This window comes from Achroia grisella, unplaced genomic scaffold (assembly GCF_030625045.1).
Source record: "Achroia grisella isolate CSIRO2021 unplaced genomic scaffold, CSIRO_AGI_Agris_v1 utg869, whole genome shotgun sequence".
NCBI classification, from domain to species: domain Eukaryota; kingdom Metazoa; phylum Arthropoda; class Insecta; order Lepidoptera; family Pyralidae; genus Achroia; species Achroia grisella.
In genome coordinates this window covers 710777-730203 of record NW_026713049.1, presented here as the reverse complement: position 1 = coordinate 730203, position 19427 = coordinate 710777, and the positions used below count along the sequence as shown (strand labels likewise).

The 19427-nt window shown below is 32.7% G+C and overlaps 3 protein-coding genes across 3 annotated transcripts; 1 reads left to right on the top strand and 2 right to left on the bottom strand.

Annotated features, from left to right (window-relative positions):
* The first annotated feature begins 418 nt into the window (after nt 1-418).
* Nucleotides 419-1568, top strand: LOC131852860 (uncharacterized). Its single transcript, XM_059203597.1, has 2 exons — nt 419-455; nt 907-1568. Exons 1-2 carry the CDS (start codon nt 419-421, stop codon nt 1566-1568), a joined length of 699 nt encoding a protein of 232 aa, XP_059059580.1.
* Nucleotides 1569-3921: 2353 nt separating this feature from the next.
* LOC131852859 (uncharacterized) lies at nt 3922-5259 on the bottom strand. Its single transcript, XM_059203596.1, has one exon. The coding sequence runs from the start codon at nt 5257-5259 to the stop codon at nt 3922-3924; it is 1338 nt and encodes a 445-aa protein (XP_059059579.1).
* Nucleotides 5260-11867: 6608 nt separating this feature from the next.
* On the bottom strand, nt 11868-18531 carry LOC131852857 (calphotin-like). The gene is made up of 2 exons (XM_059203594.1): nt 17954-18531; nt 11868-12375 (listed from the first exon to the last, which is right to left on the bottom strand). Exons 1-2 carry the CDS (start codon nt 18529-18531, stop codon nt 11868-11870), a joined length of 1086 nt encoding a protein of 361 aa, XP_059059577.1.
* Nucleotides 18532-19427: the final 896 nt, after the last annotated feature.

Here is a 19427-nt window from a genome sequence, read left to right as displayed (position 1 = left end):
ATTATAAGTCAAACTTTTGATTAACATGTTTCAAGTATTTTTGAATCATTGACAAATATTTCAAATTGTTAAAACAATTGTGATGACACCTGTCATTCTCTAACTCTAAAAGACAGTCTTTTTTCATGCAACCTGACACGTGCATTTCACTATTTTTTTTTCTATACATTTTAAGGTGTTTACCAAAATAAATTAATTTAATCAATAAATAGGTTATTAAAGATCATAAAGATAATATTATAAATACTGAATACGTTAGAAATTATTTGTAATTCAGATTTTTATCACTATAAACTAGTACAATGTTCCATAATATGGCCCTTTACCTTACTTAGGTAGGAACGAGACGTCAGCGAGTGAACGACTGTGAGTCTGAACGTGGTTCAGTTACGTTGTATCAGTGTCAATTTCTCCTAATATGAATGGCAAGCAAGCAGACGACCTGATGGTAAGCTGTAAATGGGACCTATATACATGAATCACTACGGACATCACGTTATCCCGTGACACCCGCGACTCAACTCATGCGTCGCCATTCCAAAGGTGTAGGATATCGTGCAACATATCCTGTAATTTCCATTTACATATAGGTATATATATATATATTCTTCTTCATTCACTTTATGGTACAACTGAAGTTACGGAGATGAGACAAGGATTTAAGAATGGAAAATCATAAAACACAGTAGTCGCTTTTATATCTGCACTCTGTACTTTAATATTATTTTTTTAAAGAACTTAGTATTGTACATTATTTTCACCTTGTCAAGGAATGCAAACAGAGATTTTTGTAGGTGACAACGACTCCGTGGTTCATATATAACTAGTTACTTGTTAACAAGTGGTAATACTTTTATTATTTGTATATTAGTTGAGATTGCTATATGATAATATATTTCTTTTCAGCAAATATGAAATTCGTTCTGATTGCTGCTGCAATTCTCTCCGTGGCCATTGGTGGCCCCGTTCAACCTGATTTGGTTGTTCCTGAGGTGACTGGTCTAGAACCGAATGTTCCTGCCAGCGTCGGAGTATCGGCCACTGATGGACTTACTCCCAGCATTCTTCCGAAACCCATTGCAATGGGAACAACTGACAACTTCGAGGCCAGTGCAGTTGGCTCCAACAACAGCTACGAACCTATTGCTGTTGGACCAGTTCTTGTAGATGAACCATCACCAAATAATATTAAATCCGGTGTCATTGATAATTATGAACAAATCTCAATTGGACCAGCCATCATCGACAAGCCTATTCAATACAACAGCGTTCCTCTGGTTCAGATCATCTTAAACATCAAGCCATCTCAGTATGGAGCTATAGCTATTCCCCGTAATATTGATATTCTGCCAGAAACCATTGAGTCCGTTCAGATTGTGGACAGCGCTTCTGAGAGTGATCATATCGAGGAGGCTCATCCCGTACAGGTTGTAAACACCCCAGCCATTGATGACCCTGTGAATGTGGTGGACTCTTCCCCTCTCCCAATCGATCCCGTCTTCCATGCTGACCCATCTCGACTTGCATTCGACATTGACCTTCGTGAAAAACTAACTAAAAAAAATTAAGCTGAAAAAAATTATGTAAGCATTTATTGTCTATAACTGTGTTACATCATATATGGAAACAACCAGCTTATCCATTTATAAGCAATTATATTCAAACTATTTCAAAAGTTTCCTATGGATACGGAGATCTTTATCTGCAACAATGGGATATATTTTTGTATTACTATTTGAACAGAGAAAGAATAAAATATAATTTAATCAATAAATATTTTTAATTTGTTCAAACTCCTTATAAATTTCAATCTTGTGAAATGTTAGTAGACTTCGAGTCCGCAAGATTTGAAATTAGGCAATATTTTAATTTATTGATATGCTTTGGAAAATGACTAGGTATGGCATATACTATAATATATAATAACTATGCATTACTACGACATTTGTCGTTATTACTATAGTCATAATAATAATAACATATAAAATTTTCATTACGAACCTAACTAAATAGCAAGTAAGTAATTATGAAGTGGAAGAAGTTGGTACCATAAATTATGTTTATAGTAGGTTTAAAGCTATGTAAGTCCAGTGTGTTAGTGTCCAATATAGGCTAGCCTTTAGTTAGACAGCAGTACACATTTGGGTAATTTTTTTATAAAAATAAATAAATAACCCAAATAATGGACAAATTAACACAGCGCCATCTAGTCCCACGGTAAGCGGAGCTTATATTATGGGTACTAGACATCTGATTTAAATACTTAGATATTTTTTTGTAATATGTATGTGTAGATATTTATTCTTACATAATATCTATAGAAAACACCCAGATCGATACAAACAATCATTACAAATGTTTGCACTTCGCTAGGAATCGAACCCACGGACATCGGAAGTAAAGCGGTGTGTTAAACCGCTAGACCACCGAGGCCGTTTCATGGGCAACATTATTGATAGTCATGTAATTAAAATACAAAATATTGAAAGAAAAACAAGCTTAAAACAAGTCTGATATATGTATGTATTTATAAATATTTTTGCTTTAAGCACTGTTGCATTGCGAAATGTCTACATATATATTGTAGAATACAATAATTACAGATCCATTATTGAGAAATTTATTTACCCCTAAACTTTATGGAGATTTACCAATTTCGTATTGCCTGAAATAATGATATATAAACTGTTTTAATTTATCTTAAAATGGATTGAAAAGAAACAAACGAAGAATTTATTAGACTTTATTTCACGTTTACATGAAATTTAGATCCCCACGCGGGATAAAATGAAAAGACATTGCTCTACTGACGTACAAAAGATGTTGTAATTCTGTCACGTATTTGTTGATAAAAACTTGGTATTCAACAAATTTATTGTTTTTATTATCTAAAGTTGTTGATATCTCAGAGAATGTTTGATTACCACTAAGAAGTCGAAATAAAACTAAGTCATATCTATATCCATGTCAGGTTCTGTTCACCATAGCGTAGTCTGTCTGATTACCCCATTGGGTATTATAATAAATATTTTTCAAACATTCATTACCATTCAATTGAAAAAACAGTTTATTTGGTTATCGTCTTTTAATAATTTAGAATTTTTTAAATAATAATTTATTAGTCAGTTACTGACTTTAATAGCATGACTTAGGGTACTGTTAGGTTCGTCAGATTCAAATCACTTCAATTTCAGTTAAAATACCATTTATTAATCTCATTTAGAACTTTAAAATCTACTTTTTTTTAAATTATGAATTCGTATATAAGTTAAAATTCATAGGGAAAACGGCAGGAAGGACAATAATGTACAATATATTAGGACATGAGTCGAATCTATTATACATAAAGATTATGTCCTAGTATTAAGAGCATTAAACTAATTAATACAAAAAATTGTCATATATGTTATAACAGTAATTACAATTTATAAATGCATACTTATTATGCATACATAGTTAAAAAAAATAAATTGTGCTGTACAGTAAAAAATACAATTTTTATCTAAGAAGTAAGATGCTTATGGTTTATTAATTAATAAATGATAGAATATTTTACACAAACTATATAATAAAAGTAAGCTAAACAGTTAATTTAAAATATTAATATAATTTTGATCTTTCTGTTGCTGTGTATTAAAATTTAATTAAATAATAAATGTATCTCTGCAATTAAACATGAACTGCATTAATAAAATTCTTATTTAACTTTAGTAAGATGACATATAGATAGAAAAACCTTTTTTCAGTTCTAGATCAATTTAGTTTAAAATATATTACATAATTACTACATATCACTAAAGCTTAATATTTATATCTATTTATGGATTAAGAGATGAAAAAAAAATGTAAACAAATTAGTAATAAAATGTTTATTTTGTATTTTGATTTCATGACTGACTCGTATGACATTTATTTGGCTTATTAAACATTCACAATAATCTGTACTAAAGAAGCGGTTCCAGGAACGGCAGATGGATTGGCCGCAGACTCGTTGTCTTCAACGATAACAGGGCCAACAGCGATGGGCTCGTAGTTGTCAATAACTGGTGGTCCCACGATGACAGGCTCGATGACAGGAGGGCTGACAACAATTGGCTCAAAGTTGTCAACAAGAGCGGGGCCGACAACAATGGGCTCAAAGTTGTCAATGACAGGCGGTCCAACAACGACAGGTGGTCCAACGATGGCAGGCGGTCCAACTACGACAGGAGGACTGACAACAATTGGCTCAAAGTTGTCAACAAGAGCAGGGCCGACAGCAATGGGCTCCAAGTTGTCAATGACAGGCGGTCCAACGACGGCAGGAGGTCCAACGACGACAGGAGGACTGACAACAATTGGCTCAAAGTTGTCAACAAGAGCAGGGCCGACAGCAATGGGCTCAAAGTTGTCAATGACAGGCGGTCCAACGACGACAGGCGGTCCAACGACGGCAGGCGGTCCAACGACGGCAGGAGGACTGACAACAATTGGCTCAAAGTTGTCTACAAGAGCAGGGCCGACAGCAATGGGCTCAAAGTTGTCAATGACTGGTGGTCCAACGACGGCAGGCGGTCCAACGACGACAGGAGGACTGACAACAATTGGCTCAAGGTTATCAACAAGAGCTGGCCCAACTGCAATGGGCTCGAAACCGTCGACAAGGGCGGGGCCTACTATTATTGACTCGATACTAGGAGGGCCTACAACAATAGGTTCGAGATTATCGACCAGGGCGGGGCCACTAGCGATGGATTCATAGTTGTCGACAAGAACAGGAGCAACAATGATAGGCTCAATACTAGGAGGGCCTACTACTATGGGCTCTAGATTGTCGACCAGGGCAGGGCCACTAGCGATGGGTTGGTAGTTGTCAACAAGGACGGGAGAAACAATGATAGGCTCGATACTAGGAGGACCTACAACGATGGGTTCAAGATTATCGACCAGAGCGGGGCCGCTAGCGATGGGTTGGTAGTTGTCAACAAGGACAGGAGCAACAATGATAGGCTCGATACTAGGAGGGCCTACTACAATGGGCTCTAGATTGTCGACCAGGGCAGGGCCGTTAGCGATGGGTTGGTAGTTGTCAACAAGGACAGGAGCAACAATGATAGGCTCGATACTAGGAGGGCCTACTATAATGGGCTCCAGATTATCGACTAAGGCGGGGCCGCTAGCGATGGGAGCAGGTTCAGGCACGTCTGCAACATGGACCCGGTTTGTTGGACCAGCGATAGCCACGGCAAGAACGGCAGCCGTGATGAGTACGATCTTCATTCTTGGTGAGTGTAATTCCGTCTACGTGTTAGAAATCACTATACAACGATAACATATTCTCTTCGTTATATACTATTTTTTTATCAAGTGCATTATTAATTACTAACCGATAATTTTTGTCAATTGTCATTCAATGATTTCAAGTACGCGTCTTAAGGGAAACTGGGGTTAAATAACACATATAATGTATCCAAAGTATATAGCATTGTATTTCTTTAAACTCTTTAATTAATGTCACACAAATAATTATTGTTTGAGGAAATTAATTATTAACTATAAATTTCAGTTACTGAAATCACAAACTGGCAATTATCTGGCGGTCTACTCTGGAAAAAAAACGTCCGATAGAATTGTCTCACATTTTTATACTATTGAATTAAATACTGGTATCTTATTAAGTCCATAAAGTACTACCTGACATTGTTATCGATTTATTCAATTTAGTCTTTATTATGTTTCAAAAGAATAGTAAAATTGGATTAGATTGTATTCGATAATTGAGATTAGACAGAGTAAACATGGTGGTGAAATATGATAAGTATTATGTTAGAACAATATTACTACAGACATCACAAAAACGAATAACTAACTATAACTTTAGGTATGAGGCTTCATGTTAATTGCCATTACCAAAAACTGAGGTGCAATGCCATTAAAAAAAAAATGGCATAGCATCTCAGTCAAAAAAGAGCAGTAGCTCTTTTTTGCCATAACTACTTAGCAAATCTTTTTCCGTGACTCAATACATAACGAATTTTAATTGTTTTAATTATTTAAAGTCAGAATTGGATTATATTCATAAATTATAAGATAAATCTTAATTTATGACTTTAATTCCTTTTGTCGTATATTACATACTTTAATCGTCTGTTGACTGTCTGACCCTTTACTAGGTTTGTATATATAATAGTTTATGTGTTTCTTAACATATACTAAAATGTTCTAATGGAATTTTAAATTTATTCTATCTCATCTATTATTTCATTAGAGTAGCTTGCACTGTAAGCCGTGTTTTGTTTGTAGAGTACAATTAGGTAGTGAATTTACGGGATAAAAAGCATGATATCTTATACCTCATTAAAGCAGCGCATGAGTGGTATCACATTACCACAAAGTAATTACAGTTATACCATTACATTAATCCAATTACATAAAAAAATCACGACAAGATATAAATAATACAGGAAAAGTAACGAATATAATAATAATAATAAATATGAATAAATAATGACAATCTCTTTTAAGCAGTATGTCTTTCATTGATGTGTTAAGAAAAGGTGGTAAGTAAAATAATGATTCTTCAAATCTAATCTAGTTATGGGAAATTGTACATCAGTTCCGTCGTCACAACTTGATATTTCGGAAAATTACATAGATATATAATTAGATAATTAATATAAAAAAAGATAGAAACCTATTTTCAGCATTTTTTTTTGTGGTACACTAGTCGGTTTTTTAAACAGAAATAATTAATTGTTACGAGTAGATCTTGAAATTACATAAAAATTTAATTAAAGCCTGTTTGATCATATATTTTGCTTAAATATGACGGCATGTAAATGATTATTTATATTAAATAATTTTCTTTCGATTATAATGTTCTTTGTATAAAGTCGTCCACGTGGGAACCTTGGTTTTGCCAATTTTAAAACTTTTACATTTTGTTTTAAATACTACTTATTTTATATCGGCTTGAAATTTGCCGTATCATACGGAAAATTTCATTAAGATCCAATCAATAAGAGTCAATCGTTTATTCTTGAAGAGACAGAAAGTAAACAGCAGATATACAGATCTATTTTCGCATTTACAATATCAGTATCCAATAGAAGAGAATTGTTAGTAATGGGAACTTGTGACCCCATTGTTGGCATTGTCCCTTGTCAGGTTCACCGCCAAGCGCTTCGGCGTAGACACCATCGTACTAAACTCTTGGTGATTTCGCCACGAAGAGGTAATCGACTAGACCTATCAGTAGTGGTATAAAGAAAATAAAAAAAATTGTATGGATAAAAATATATAAACATATCCCGATAACAAAGTCATAGTTTGTCACGAAATATATTTTTATAATATAGGTACTATTATACTTTCATATTGCGCATTTAATAACCATTATGGTTGGCTGCACCGACCCCTGCGCTCTACATCTTTTTTGTATAGAAAATCGTTACATAATTACAAATCATTGAGTCTCAATAACTAGTAATTATATTTTACTACGTAATTTACTATCGCTTCTGTTGGAGGAAGTACAAGTTTTATCACTTTTGTGCGAAGTACCAAGGAAATATTTTAACATATAACATATCAAGCTAGATTTATGGTTGGTTTTAAAAAACGATTAATAAACTGCGATAATACAATTATACTTATTATGAATTTACAATTAATACGACTTAAATTATTGTTATTCGAAATGCGTATTACATTATTTTTGTTTACTCAAAAACACAGTGTTGTTTATTTTTTTTATATTTACCTATAGGTGTCACATAGGTGTCGACTGTAGATTTTATTGATTTATACCTTTTTTTTATTTTTATTATTTATTTTTGACGGCCTCTGTGGTCTAGTGGTTTAGCACACCATTTTACTTCTAATGGTCGCGGATTCGATTCCTCTCTCAGTGCAAACATATCAGTTCAAACAACATCAGTATAAACATGAGTATGATTTTTTTTGTATCGATCTGGGTGTTTTCTATGTGTATTATGTATATATTTACAAAAAATCGAAGTATTTATTTAAGTTGTCTAGTCCATACCACAAGCTCTGCTTACCGTAGGACTAGATGGCGCTATGTTAATTGTCCAGGATTATTTGTTTATTATTAATATTTATATTATTATTATTTATATGACAAACATACAGATGTACAGACATGTATATACATGAACAACGTCTACAAACATCACGTTATAATGTGACATCCATGACACAACTCATGCGTTTTCATTCTAAAGGACTAAAATGTCATTCCTTTAATCTTTTAAAGTATTTATAACGTAACGTAACGTAAAGTAGACTTATTAATATTACTAAAGTTATATTTTATATGTATATATTAGACGACCTCGTTGGTCTAGTGGTCTAGCACACCGCTTTACGACCGATGGTCGCGGGTTCGATTCCTCGCATGGCACAAACATTTGTATTCATGAGTGTGATTGTTTGTATCGGTCTGGGTGTTTTCTATGTATAATATGTATGTATTTACGAAAAAAAATATCTATGTATTTATATCAGTTATCTAGTACCCATAACACAAGCTTTAGGTAGCTTAACTTGGGTCTAGATGGCGTAGTGTAAATTGTCCAAAAAAAAAATATAAAAAAAATAAGATTTAATTAATCGTTGATAAACTCAAGATGTACTTAACAGATTTTGAAATCGTTTCAATTTATTATTCGAAAAATAATAAACTGAATTGATTATCGCCGACCATTTCTTGTAATTAGAATTGTAAACATGCGGATGGACTGTCATGTGACACTCGTGATACCACTCATGCGTTTGCTTTCCAAAGTACTAAAATGTCATGCCTATAATTGTACCTATATCCTGTAATTTCATTGCCTTATCTTTGCCCTTCAACCGATCCATAGCTTGTAAAGCAGTTGCTTGGTGGTTCAAATAGGTTTTTAGACCAACCAAGACCAAAATTTTTAGAAAAGTCCTCGATATAAATAAACTATATTCTATTGTATAACGTATTACATATGTATATATGATATATACCCTACAGTAGTATAATTGTACCCGTGTGATTTCGGGCTGGTGGCTAGTCGATAACAAATTGTCGATGAAATGATCATAATTCTAATCTAACTTCGTATTAAACATCTGAGATCAACAAAATATGAGATCTACTATAACTAAAGAAGTCAGATAAAAAACATTAGTAAGGATTAATCTGACTAATGTATTCTAAATTATAAACGTCCTATAAGCAATTACGGATTAATTTGGTAGTTATCTACTTACATAATACTTCTATAATCTATGTATCATTTTATGTGATTTTCAGAGATAACAACAGTCAATCGGTAACAGAAACTGTCTCTACCGTCTTGTGATAACATTTAAGCATCCCTATGTAATACGTAATGCTATTATGAGTGCATGGTAACTATTTAATAGTCATACCAATTACCCTATGGATATATATATAATATAATATATTACCCCAAGAAATGGTATTACATAAATCTATTATTAAAAGTAACGATAACTGATACTGGTACATTGAGGATACTCAACATAATAACCAATAGTGATCCGTCCCTGAAACCATCGTGGTCAATTCCCGATGGTCTATCTTACCTCAATTCAACTCATCTTATTATCCTCTACTGATAACCCGCCATCGTACACTATTATCGTAGGTGAGTGTTCATTGGATTTTTATCTATATCAAAAAACTTGAGTTTATTTTACCAGTATTGGAAAAAAAGCGCCTAATTTATTTATGTGGCAAATTTAATCACTCCTCTCTATTCTTAAAGTTCCCTAGAAGAGATTGCTATGTAGCGATAAGGCCATCATTACCACTGTTGTTACTCTCTGTCATTACACATAGTAATAATACGTCCGTTTCTATTTGTAATTGTATATTCTATGAGCAGAATAATAAATCTCATTTTTTTCACTCATTTTTCATTTTCACTACCGATTATAAAACTAATGTAAATATTTGCATCTTGCGCAAATATTTGCTAAACATCATAAGCAGGCGTTCTTTTATTCTGTCTTCGACAGAAATATTACACCGATGAATATATGTTTCCGTTTATAGAAAAAAGGAGCGTTTGTAATAAAGACAAGTAAAGTCGTGTCTACCTACTCTTATTTTTATTATAGATGATTATCGAATAGTGCACCTGTTTGCTAATGCTATACACTACCGAAGCTCCAGTGGAGGATATTAAGACGAGCATGAGGTCAAGTCTGTTAGCAATGTTAGTATGTCATGATAATATCACCTAGATGTAAAGTCAACAGATTACAGTGGTCCACGTGGTTATCGACCTGTTATGGTAATGTGCACGACGTGCCTTTTTTATATATTGTATACATTTTTATTGCCTATTATTTGCTTTAATTTTAATACGTACAATTATACTATTCCTTCTTAAAAAACCATTTCCATAATTGTATTTACCAGCCTAATATAAATACAATCCTTCGCTCACAGGTAAATTGCTAGGAATTGGATCGCTAGTCCCCACTACTAAAACCTCCTTGCTTTCCTTAACTAATCATTTTATAATGAATTAATTAGTTCTTATATAAATATGTATATAAATTATAATAATAATAACAGAACAGGAAAGGTGAAAGTAATACTTAAACGGAAATTCATACCAATTAAGATTATTGTAAATAGAACTTACCTAGTAAGTCATCTGTTTAATTTCCTTTAAATTCTATGCAATAAAAACTATTTTATTTTATTGCCACGCATTATTATTGAGACTTTACCTTTTATATTATGCACGTATTGTTATATACATAATACAAGGATACAATGGTGCCAACCAGAAAAACGACGAACCTATTTGAAATATTAACATAAAATATAATAAAATTAAAATGCAGAGGCAGAAATATGCATATATTATGTTTATGAAAAAGAAAATTCAAGTTCTTTTCGCATATGTTTTTTTTTATTTATTATTTAGTAATACGTTACTGGTTGAAGTATAAGCGTTAAGTAAATCATGAATTATTTGTTCTCATACAGCAATCTTGTCGTGCGTTATATAAACCGTAGAATTATAGGAAGATAAGGTATGCTGGGATATGGGGTATTAACTAATACTACAAAAACTCCGCGGCAGCTTGTTTTTATATTTTTTTAAATAAAATTCATAATTGGCTTAAACAGTGAACTATAAACTAGTTATAAGTTATGTAATAGTTGATTTGGATTAATTTGTAATAACAAAGTGTAATTTACAGTACATTTAAAGTAATTTAATTCATATCAAAATAAGTAATATCGGTTTTATTTAACGTACAAAGAATAATAGTATAATTGATATGCCACAACTATTAAGGTATCTGTGGCATATCAACTGTATCATGAGAAAAAACATACGTTATCCTTTATCACAAAAAGGAGAAGAAATCGAGTGTAATAATAATAAGATGTAAGTAATAATACATACACGCATTAAAGGTACTTATTATACAAATATCAGTAATATGTAGTGTTAACAACAATAAGGGCATTGTTATGATTGAATAATGAATTTACAATTGACTTGCCTTCATTACTGCCTATGTACCTGAGTAATCATTAGAAGACACAATAGCTAGGTATGAATAAATCGATGTCTTGGTGATGGTATATCTTGGTAGCATTTCAGTGAAATAAAAGACTTTCATAACAGAATAAATATTTATTGAACCTCATGTTTATAATACAGTTTATAGGAACAAAAAATGCATACAGGTAATAATCATTATATGTATATATATATCTTGGTAGCAATTTAGTGAAACAAACGACTTTCATAACAGAATAAACATTTATTGAACCTCATGTTTATAATACAGTTTATAGGAACAAAAAATGCATGTAGGTAATAATCATTTTGTATTTAGGACGAACGGGGCGACAGGGCGGACTCAGCCACTAATACGGGGTGAGCAATGGTCGGTGTTTGTCCAATCTGGACAGGGCTGACTTGGGGGGTCTCCACAACCTGGATGATTTCGGGGAGCGCAGCAACGCCAGGGGGGATCGAGACGGCTCCAGGCTGAGCTTGATTAATGTTCAAGACGATTTCAACGAGGGGAGAAACGTTGGATACGGGAACAGGGCTAGGGCTCACGATTTCCGGGCCAATAGCGATTGGCTCAGGGTTTCCAATGATAGCGGGACCGACAGATATGGGGCTACCTTCCCAACTGTAATACTCATAGAGCAATTCCTGGAGAGCAGCAGCGGTGGCGGGGTCGGTGCTAGGGCTGTTGATGGCTGCAATGATTTGCTGAATCTCGGAGATGTTAGCAGGGATCGGGCTGGGCCTTACGGGCCTTGTGTAAGTGGCCGAAGCCACGGCGGCGATGAGAGCAACAGCCACGAAGATTTTCATTTTGATGTTACTGTTATAAAAAAAAGATAAATTAAAATAGTGGTTTAGGAAAAGAATTCTAGAATCCATACTAATTTATATTGTACCATTAAAAAATAATATTAATAATATAATGATTTCACTCCTTTTTACCATCAGTGCAAGAAGTAAGTCACAACCAAACGGCTGACTGGATCATAATTAAATTTGACATATCTAAAGATAGATTATGTCAGGAGGATGGACATAGTTTCAAGGGGTCACATCTTTTATCTTAAAATATCAGAAAAAGTTTAGTTATATTTACTTCTATATATTTTAATATATATATTATAAACGTGGAAGTTTGTGAGTGTGGATGGATGGATGGATGTTTGTTACTGTTTCACCCAAAAAGTGCTGGCTTATACATCACAATAACACATAGGCTATAAATTTAACGCGGATGAAATCGGGCACAGCTAGTTGATCATAATTCTTAATTATCTTAATTCTCCAAAATGGCAACACACGAGCGTAATATCGTCACATAGTAATGTGATGTCTGTAGCGTTGTTATGTATATTCGACGGTTACCACTTACAAGCAGTAGGCCGTCAGTTTGTTTTGCTATTCCAATTACATAAAATGACACAACTGTTATATCCGTTGGGGCCATGAAAATATTGTTAATTCTCAACGTTACGAGTATAGTAAACTCAACACTACAGATGCCCACAGTCTGCTACACACCCATATTTCAATTCAATCTAACATATTAATTTAATTTATTGGTATCAAACCAAAAACAAAACTGTAGTGTTGGTTTGATACCGGTCTTTCATTAACTCGTGCATTTCCATTCTGAAAGACTAGGATATAATGCTTATATTTCTATAATTTCACTGTCATAATCGAATGACATTTTACTAAGCAAGCTGTTTGGCGGCTCAAGTAGGTGAGCCTGTGGTCCCATGCCTACAACTTTTTACAAAGTTCACTTTATACCGTACTTATAAATTCACGTAGTATATTAATTAATGAGTATAACCACAGATAAAATAATATTACAGAGTATAACTAATATCAGTAAAAAAAACTAAAGCAAAACTAAGTTTCTGTGTGGTGTGAATACTTACGTTCCTTGCCCGTATCGAATCACACGACTATATACACGTAAATTTGTTTAACGTTTTTATACGAATATTTATCTGGTGACGTTATATTAACAAAATTACATCTTTCCGGTGCATAATGTCATAAGACTTCTATAATAAGCATTTATTTATTACTTTTATTAGTTTGATATCTAGACGTAATAAAAATGGTTTAGTATACGGTATCTACCCATTCTATTATTAATTTGAATGTAATTTTAGGATCTGATGTCTGCTGTCTATCTTGTATATAAATATAAATTTATAGAATACTTCATTTGCATAATACAGTAAAGAAAAAGACATAATAAATAGATGAAGACATGAATATAAATACAATAAGGCGGTCCTATTGAATAATACTACAATATGTTTTAAACCTTATGGATACTGATTTAATTACTGATAAATAGAATACACTTTAATTAAATAATACAAGTATAGTTACAATAAAGCAGTATGTAAATACTATGCGAGTAAAACAATTTAAAAATAAAAATATAGTGCAACAAAATAATATTTGAACTGTATATACAACTCGACATACAATATAATTTTTGTTATATCTTATTGTTAATGCCTTGGATTATAAATATCACTAGAAATACAATTCGCATTTATTTTTGTACTGTCTTAAGTAAGAAACATACACATTTGTCTATCGAAATTTGTATTATTGTGTTTGTATTATTATTATTTGTATTATAATTATATTACAAATCACGATACAATATATCTATCGTGATTTGTATACAATAAAATAATGCTATTATGCAAGTCAAACACTATGTTTATTCCAAAATATAGTAAAAATACTAAGCATTACTAGTACCTTCATCTTCTTTTTACATGTATATATATATCCTATGTCCTTTGTCTTAATAAGGTTTGATTTTTTTTTTACTAGGTATTAAAGTGATTATTATTCTAACTAAAACTGTCAAAATATATTCATGCTTTGCTGTTTGTGAGACCTCAGATATTTTGCCTCTGTATCTTATAATTTTACTACCCTACACGACTACTATGTTACAAGCTTATAAACAGAAACATATCTATTAAATTTACTTAAAAGTACGCATTCGTACAACTTTGAGCAAAGTATATTTATTCGGTTTATTCTTGTCAAGACACATTCTAAATAAAATGGCTTTAGTAAAAAGACATTCTGTTGACTTTCTTCTCAATTCAATCTGCATACTGAACTAGATGGCTGGGAAAAATATAAATACAAAAAATTTGACGTTTATTAATTTAATTTTGGCGGCTAATATTATGGCTTGAAATTATTTCAGAAACGTAACGATGAATCTATTTTTAACTTCGTAATTTGTTGCCGTATCAGAATGTTAGAATCCATAAAGATATTGTAATACCTGTGAATATAATCTTTTATTAATCTATATTACGTATTGTATACGAAAATTTATATAAAAGTATAAACTGACTGGCAATGAATTGCACTAAAAAATTCCACAGGAGTAGGTACTAAAAGAGTCTACAATCTATTGAAGATTCATGTTGGATACATAAACGATTGATGTATAAAAAATTCATATGTAGAATTGTTTGTGCCGGTCTGGGTGTTTTCTATGTATATTATGTACTTATTTACAAAATATTTGTTTTATCTTTTGTCTAGTATCCATAACACAAGCTCTGGTTACCTGGGAACTAGATGGCGTCGTGTGAATTGTCCAGGTGTATTATAAATATTTATTTATTCCTTTATTTTATTTATAAAAATGTACAGCCTGCACAGAATAACATAATATTTAGAGGCATTTTTCAAATTATCTTGATACTAACTGTTCCGCGATTTTTTTCTGCCTTCTTTAAGATAAAAGATAGCCTATATCCTTCTTCATGCAATCTATATTCAATAAAATTCATTCAGATATAGTTGTGATAAGATAATAAACTGCTGAAAGAAAGACACACATTCCGACACACCTACATTTATAATATGCATATACTATTACTATAGTAAAGACAATGATATACATAATTCAGGTAGAACAAACAAATAGCATAATTAAGGTAAGTATAGAAAAATAAATATATAAATCCTAGAAGATTTTATTCAATTTTGTTATTGTCAAATTTCTTACTTTGTAATTTTGTAAATTTTTTGTATTTTGTCAGTAGAGAACAGTTTAGAACTTAAGTGCTGTCATTGTCCTCAATCTTTTATTGTATTAATTTACTAATCTAGGCTATAACAGAATATCAGAGAGGGTGGACTCACTGCCCCTCTGAGTTAGACTGTTTTGTCTCGATTATTATTTCTTAAGAATTTTAGAACGACTAAGAACTACTACTGGGTAATGTCGTTAAAAAAGTTGGGAAACACTGGTCTAGACCCTGAGAAAGTATATAGGTTACTTTTTAATGCGATAAAAGAGTTGTAAGGAACTAGCATTTTTAATGCAAGAAGATAAAAACTTATTTTTTAGACTGTGTGTGTGTGTGTGTGTGTGTGTGAATAGTGACATTCTTAATTTGTAAAATTTACACCCTTAAAGGAGTAAAATAAAATAGGGGATGAAAGTTTGTATGGGAAAGCGTCATTTATTATTTTTCTTTAAAATATTTTTCTTTGGCCTTTTAGGATTAGATTATTGAATATTTTTTTCTTTATATAAGATCACTATAACACTATAAATCGCCGGTAAAGTTAGTTTCCATTAATAAATGGAAGTGGTTTGTAACTATAGCGTGTACAATGACTGTGAAAAAAATTACAAGTCCTGGTGGAAGAAAAATAATTAATTACAAATAATTTAGTACTTTGTCATACTAGCTTTAGTAGCATCCTATATATTTTTTACATATTATTCCAATAAATTTGTAATGTGACAAAGTTCAAAATTTTTGACATGCATAATCTGATACTATGCACGACACAGATTAATGACGTCATGTCTATCTGTGTCGTCACTATCCGGATATAGAAAGAAACAAAAATATATTATGAAATATTATTGAACCGTTTTTAATCAATTTGTAATCATATGTTAGTTACAAAATTAGTAGAATTTCTGCAATAACTAGTTAACTAATTGACGGCCTCGGTGGTCTAGCGGTTTAACACACTGCTTTACTTCCGATGGTCGCGGGTTCGATTCCTCACACGGTGCCAACATTTGTATTCATAAGTAATATTAGACAGTGATAGTTGATTATTAGACATGGAAAGAAATGTATTTTTTACTAATTGTAGGGTAGGTCACCGTACAGCCGACTGCATTTTAAACCGTTCCACGTCCATATAACACCCAAGCATACCATATTCCCTACAATCAACACTTAGCATCGTGTACTCATATCTTATTAATATTATAAATGCGGAAGTTTGTAAGCATGGATGTTTGTTACTCTTTCACTCGAAAAGTACTGAACGGATTTTAATGAAACTTTAAAGTAATATTGCTTATGCATCAGAAATAGCATATGACTCATAGCCTATGTGTTCATGAAAGCCTATGTGTTATACATAGGCTATATTTTTTAATGAAATTTAACGCGCGTGAAACCACAGATAGTTAAGAATTAACCCATTTATTTACCAAGCAATCCAAAACTTATCATTTATATGGTATCATCATCATGGTACATAGTCGACTAAAAACGAACCAGGAGCAATCTGACAATGAGGGTGATGCAACTGGAGTAAAGTCACAACGTGCGTTTTCCCCAGGTCTCCCAATCAACTTACTGACCACCTTCATGAAGAAGGACTACTGGCCGAAGGGGGTAGTGTATGGACGCTAACGCGGCAACGCAATTTATATATTTTTTATTTTATTTGTTTCACTGACATTATTATTATTTTATATTTATATCTTATATTAATTTTAATATCATTCACATGTATGTTAGTCTATATGGTATTTATAATATAATAATAATAATCCCAGGACAATTCACACAGCGCCATCTAGTCCCAAGTTAAGCTAGCTAAAGCTTGTGTTATGGGTACTAGATAACTGATACAAATACATAAATAATTTTTTTTCGTTAATACATACATATCATTTATAAATAATAATAAATATAAACATAGAATGTTTTCTATGTATATATCCCAGACCGATACAGTCATACTCATGAATACAAGTGTTTGTGCCATGCGAAGAATCGAACCCGCGACCATCGGATGTAAAGCGGTGTGCTAGACCGCTAGAACACCGAGGTCGTCATATGGGCCATTAGTGCCCTGAATTCAATAAATAAACAAATAGTATGCAGACTATATGTGGCATAACAGACTCATACACTAACATATCTAAAATATATGAAGAACATATGGTATAGTATAAGTTTTAATTGTATAAATAGGTATAGTTGTGAAATGACATTGTAATTAAAAAAAGTTGCAGATAAAACACAAAAGTAACTGTATAAATATTTATTTAAGGAATAGCATTATTCAGGTACGAGGATTATGTTGTTTTTTTTTTAATTGATTACAAGGATGGGATAATCGGGGTGGCGACAATGATAGGCTCGACGGGAGCGGAGTCGATCACTAACACGGGTGCAACGACAGCTGGAGATTCCACCACCTGGACGGGCGATTCTACAACTTGGACGGCCTCGGGAGCGCTGTCTACGATCTGAACTGGTTCACCAATGATTTCGGGGAGAAGGGCAACGCTAGGGGGAATGCCGACGGCTCCAGATTCAGCCTGGTTGATGTTCAAGATGATCTGAACCAGAGGAGCGCTGTTAGACTCAGCGACAGCCACGGGACTCGGGTTCACGATGACGGGGTCGACGATTTCGGGCCCAACAGAGATGGCTTCGGGCTCAGGGTTTCCAATGATAACGGGGCCGACAGAAATGGGGCTACCTTCCCAATTGTAATACTCAAGAAGCAGTTCCTGGAGCGCAGCAGCGGTGGCGGGGTCGGTGCTGGGGCTGTTGATAGCTTCAATGATTTGCTGTATCTCAGCGAGCTCGCCAGGGATCAGGGTGGGCCTGACGGGCCTAATGGAAGTGGCCGAAGCCACGGCGGCGATGAGAGCAACAGCTACGAAAAGTTTCATTTTGGTGTTACTGTAAATAAAAAAATATTAAGTTTCTTAAAATAGACTAGGATATATAGAAATTAATATTAGTACTAATATTATGAATGCGAAACCATGTCTGTCTGTGTATCTGTCTGTTTTATCACTTCACAAATCAACAGCAGAACAGAATATTAAGTAGGTAATACATTTAATGAAAATGTGAATGTTTGTTTGGTTGTTATGTAATTAAATTTCGACTGCTCAACCAATTGTAATCCATTGATATTTTATAAATAAAAAAATATGTTTGTCTGTCTGTATTTTCGTTACCTTTTTACAGCTAAATAGCTAAACGGATCTTAATGATATTTCACATGAAGATTAGGATGAAAAAGGACATAGGTTAGATATATATATATAGAGAATTTATACCGGCCATACGGACGAGATAGTGAGTAAAAACAACTAATAATAAAATTGAAAATTAAAATTATAAATATTTTATTTGAAATAGCCTTAAAATAGTTAAATAAATTTTAATACATGACTAAAGAGGAATACTATAAGTGTATTCTTCTTTATTGTTGTGAAGGCAAATAAAATAATATATCTTTACTTACGTTTAGATGTCTGTGCTGAATAACACGAATATGTAAGTCTAAGATAATTGGAAGGGTTTTATATAAAACATTTATCTCTTTTTAACGCAATCACATTGAAACTGTCCTTTTGGTACGTCATGTAGTTTATTACTTCTAATTATTTTATTACTTTATTAGCTATGCCCGCGTCTTTGTACGAGTATACTATTTAGTTTTTGTTTAATTTGGGAAACGACTGGAATGAAACTAAATTTAAATTATATTCAATAATAAACTTGCAGTCCCCCAATTTAGTTTTTTTTTATTTAATACCCATTCCCGCAATGAAAA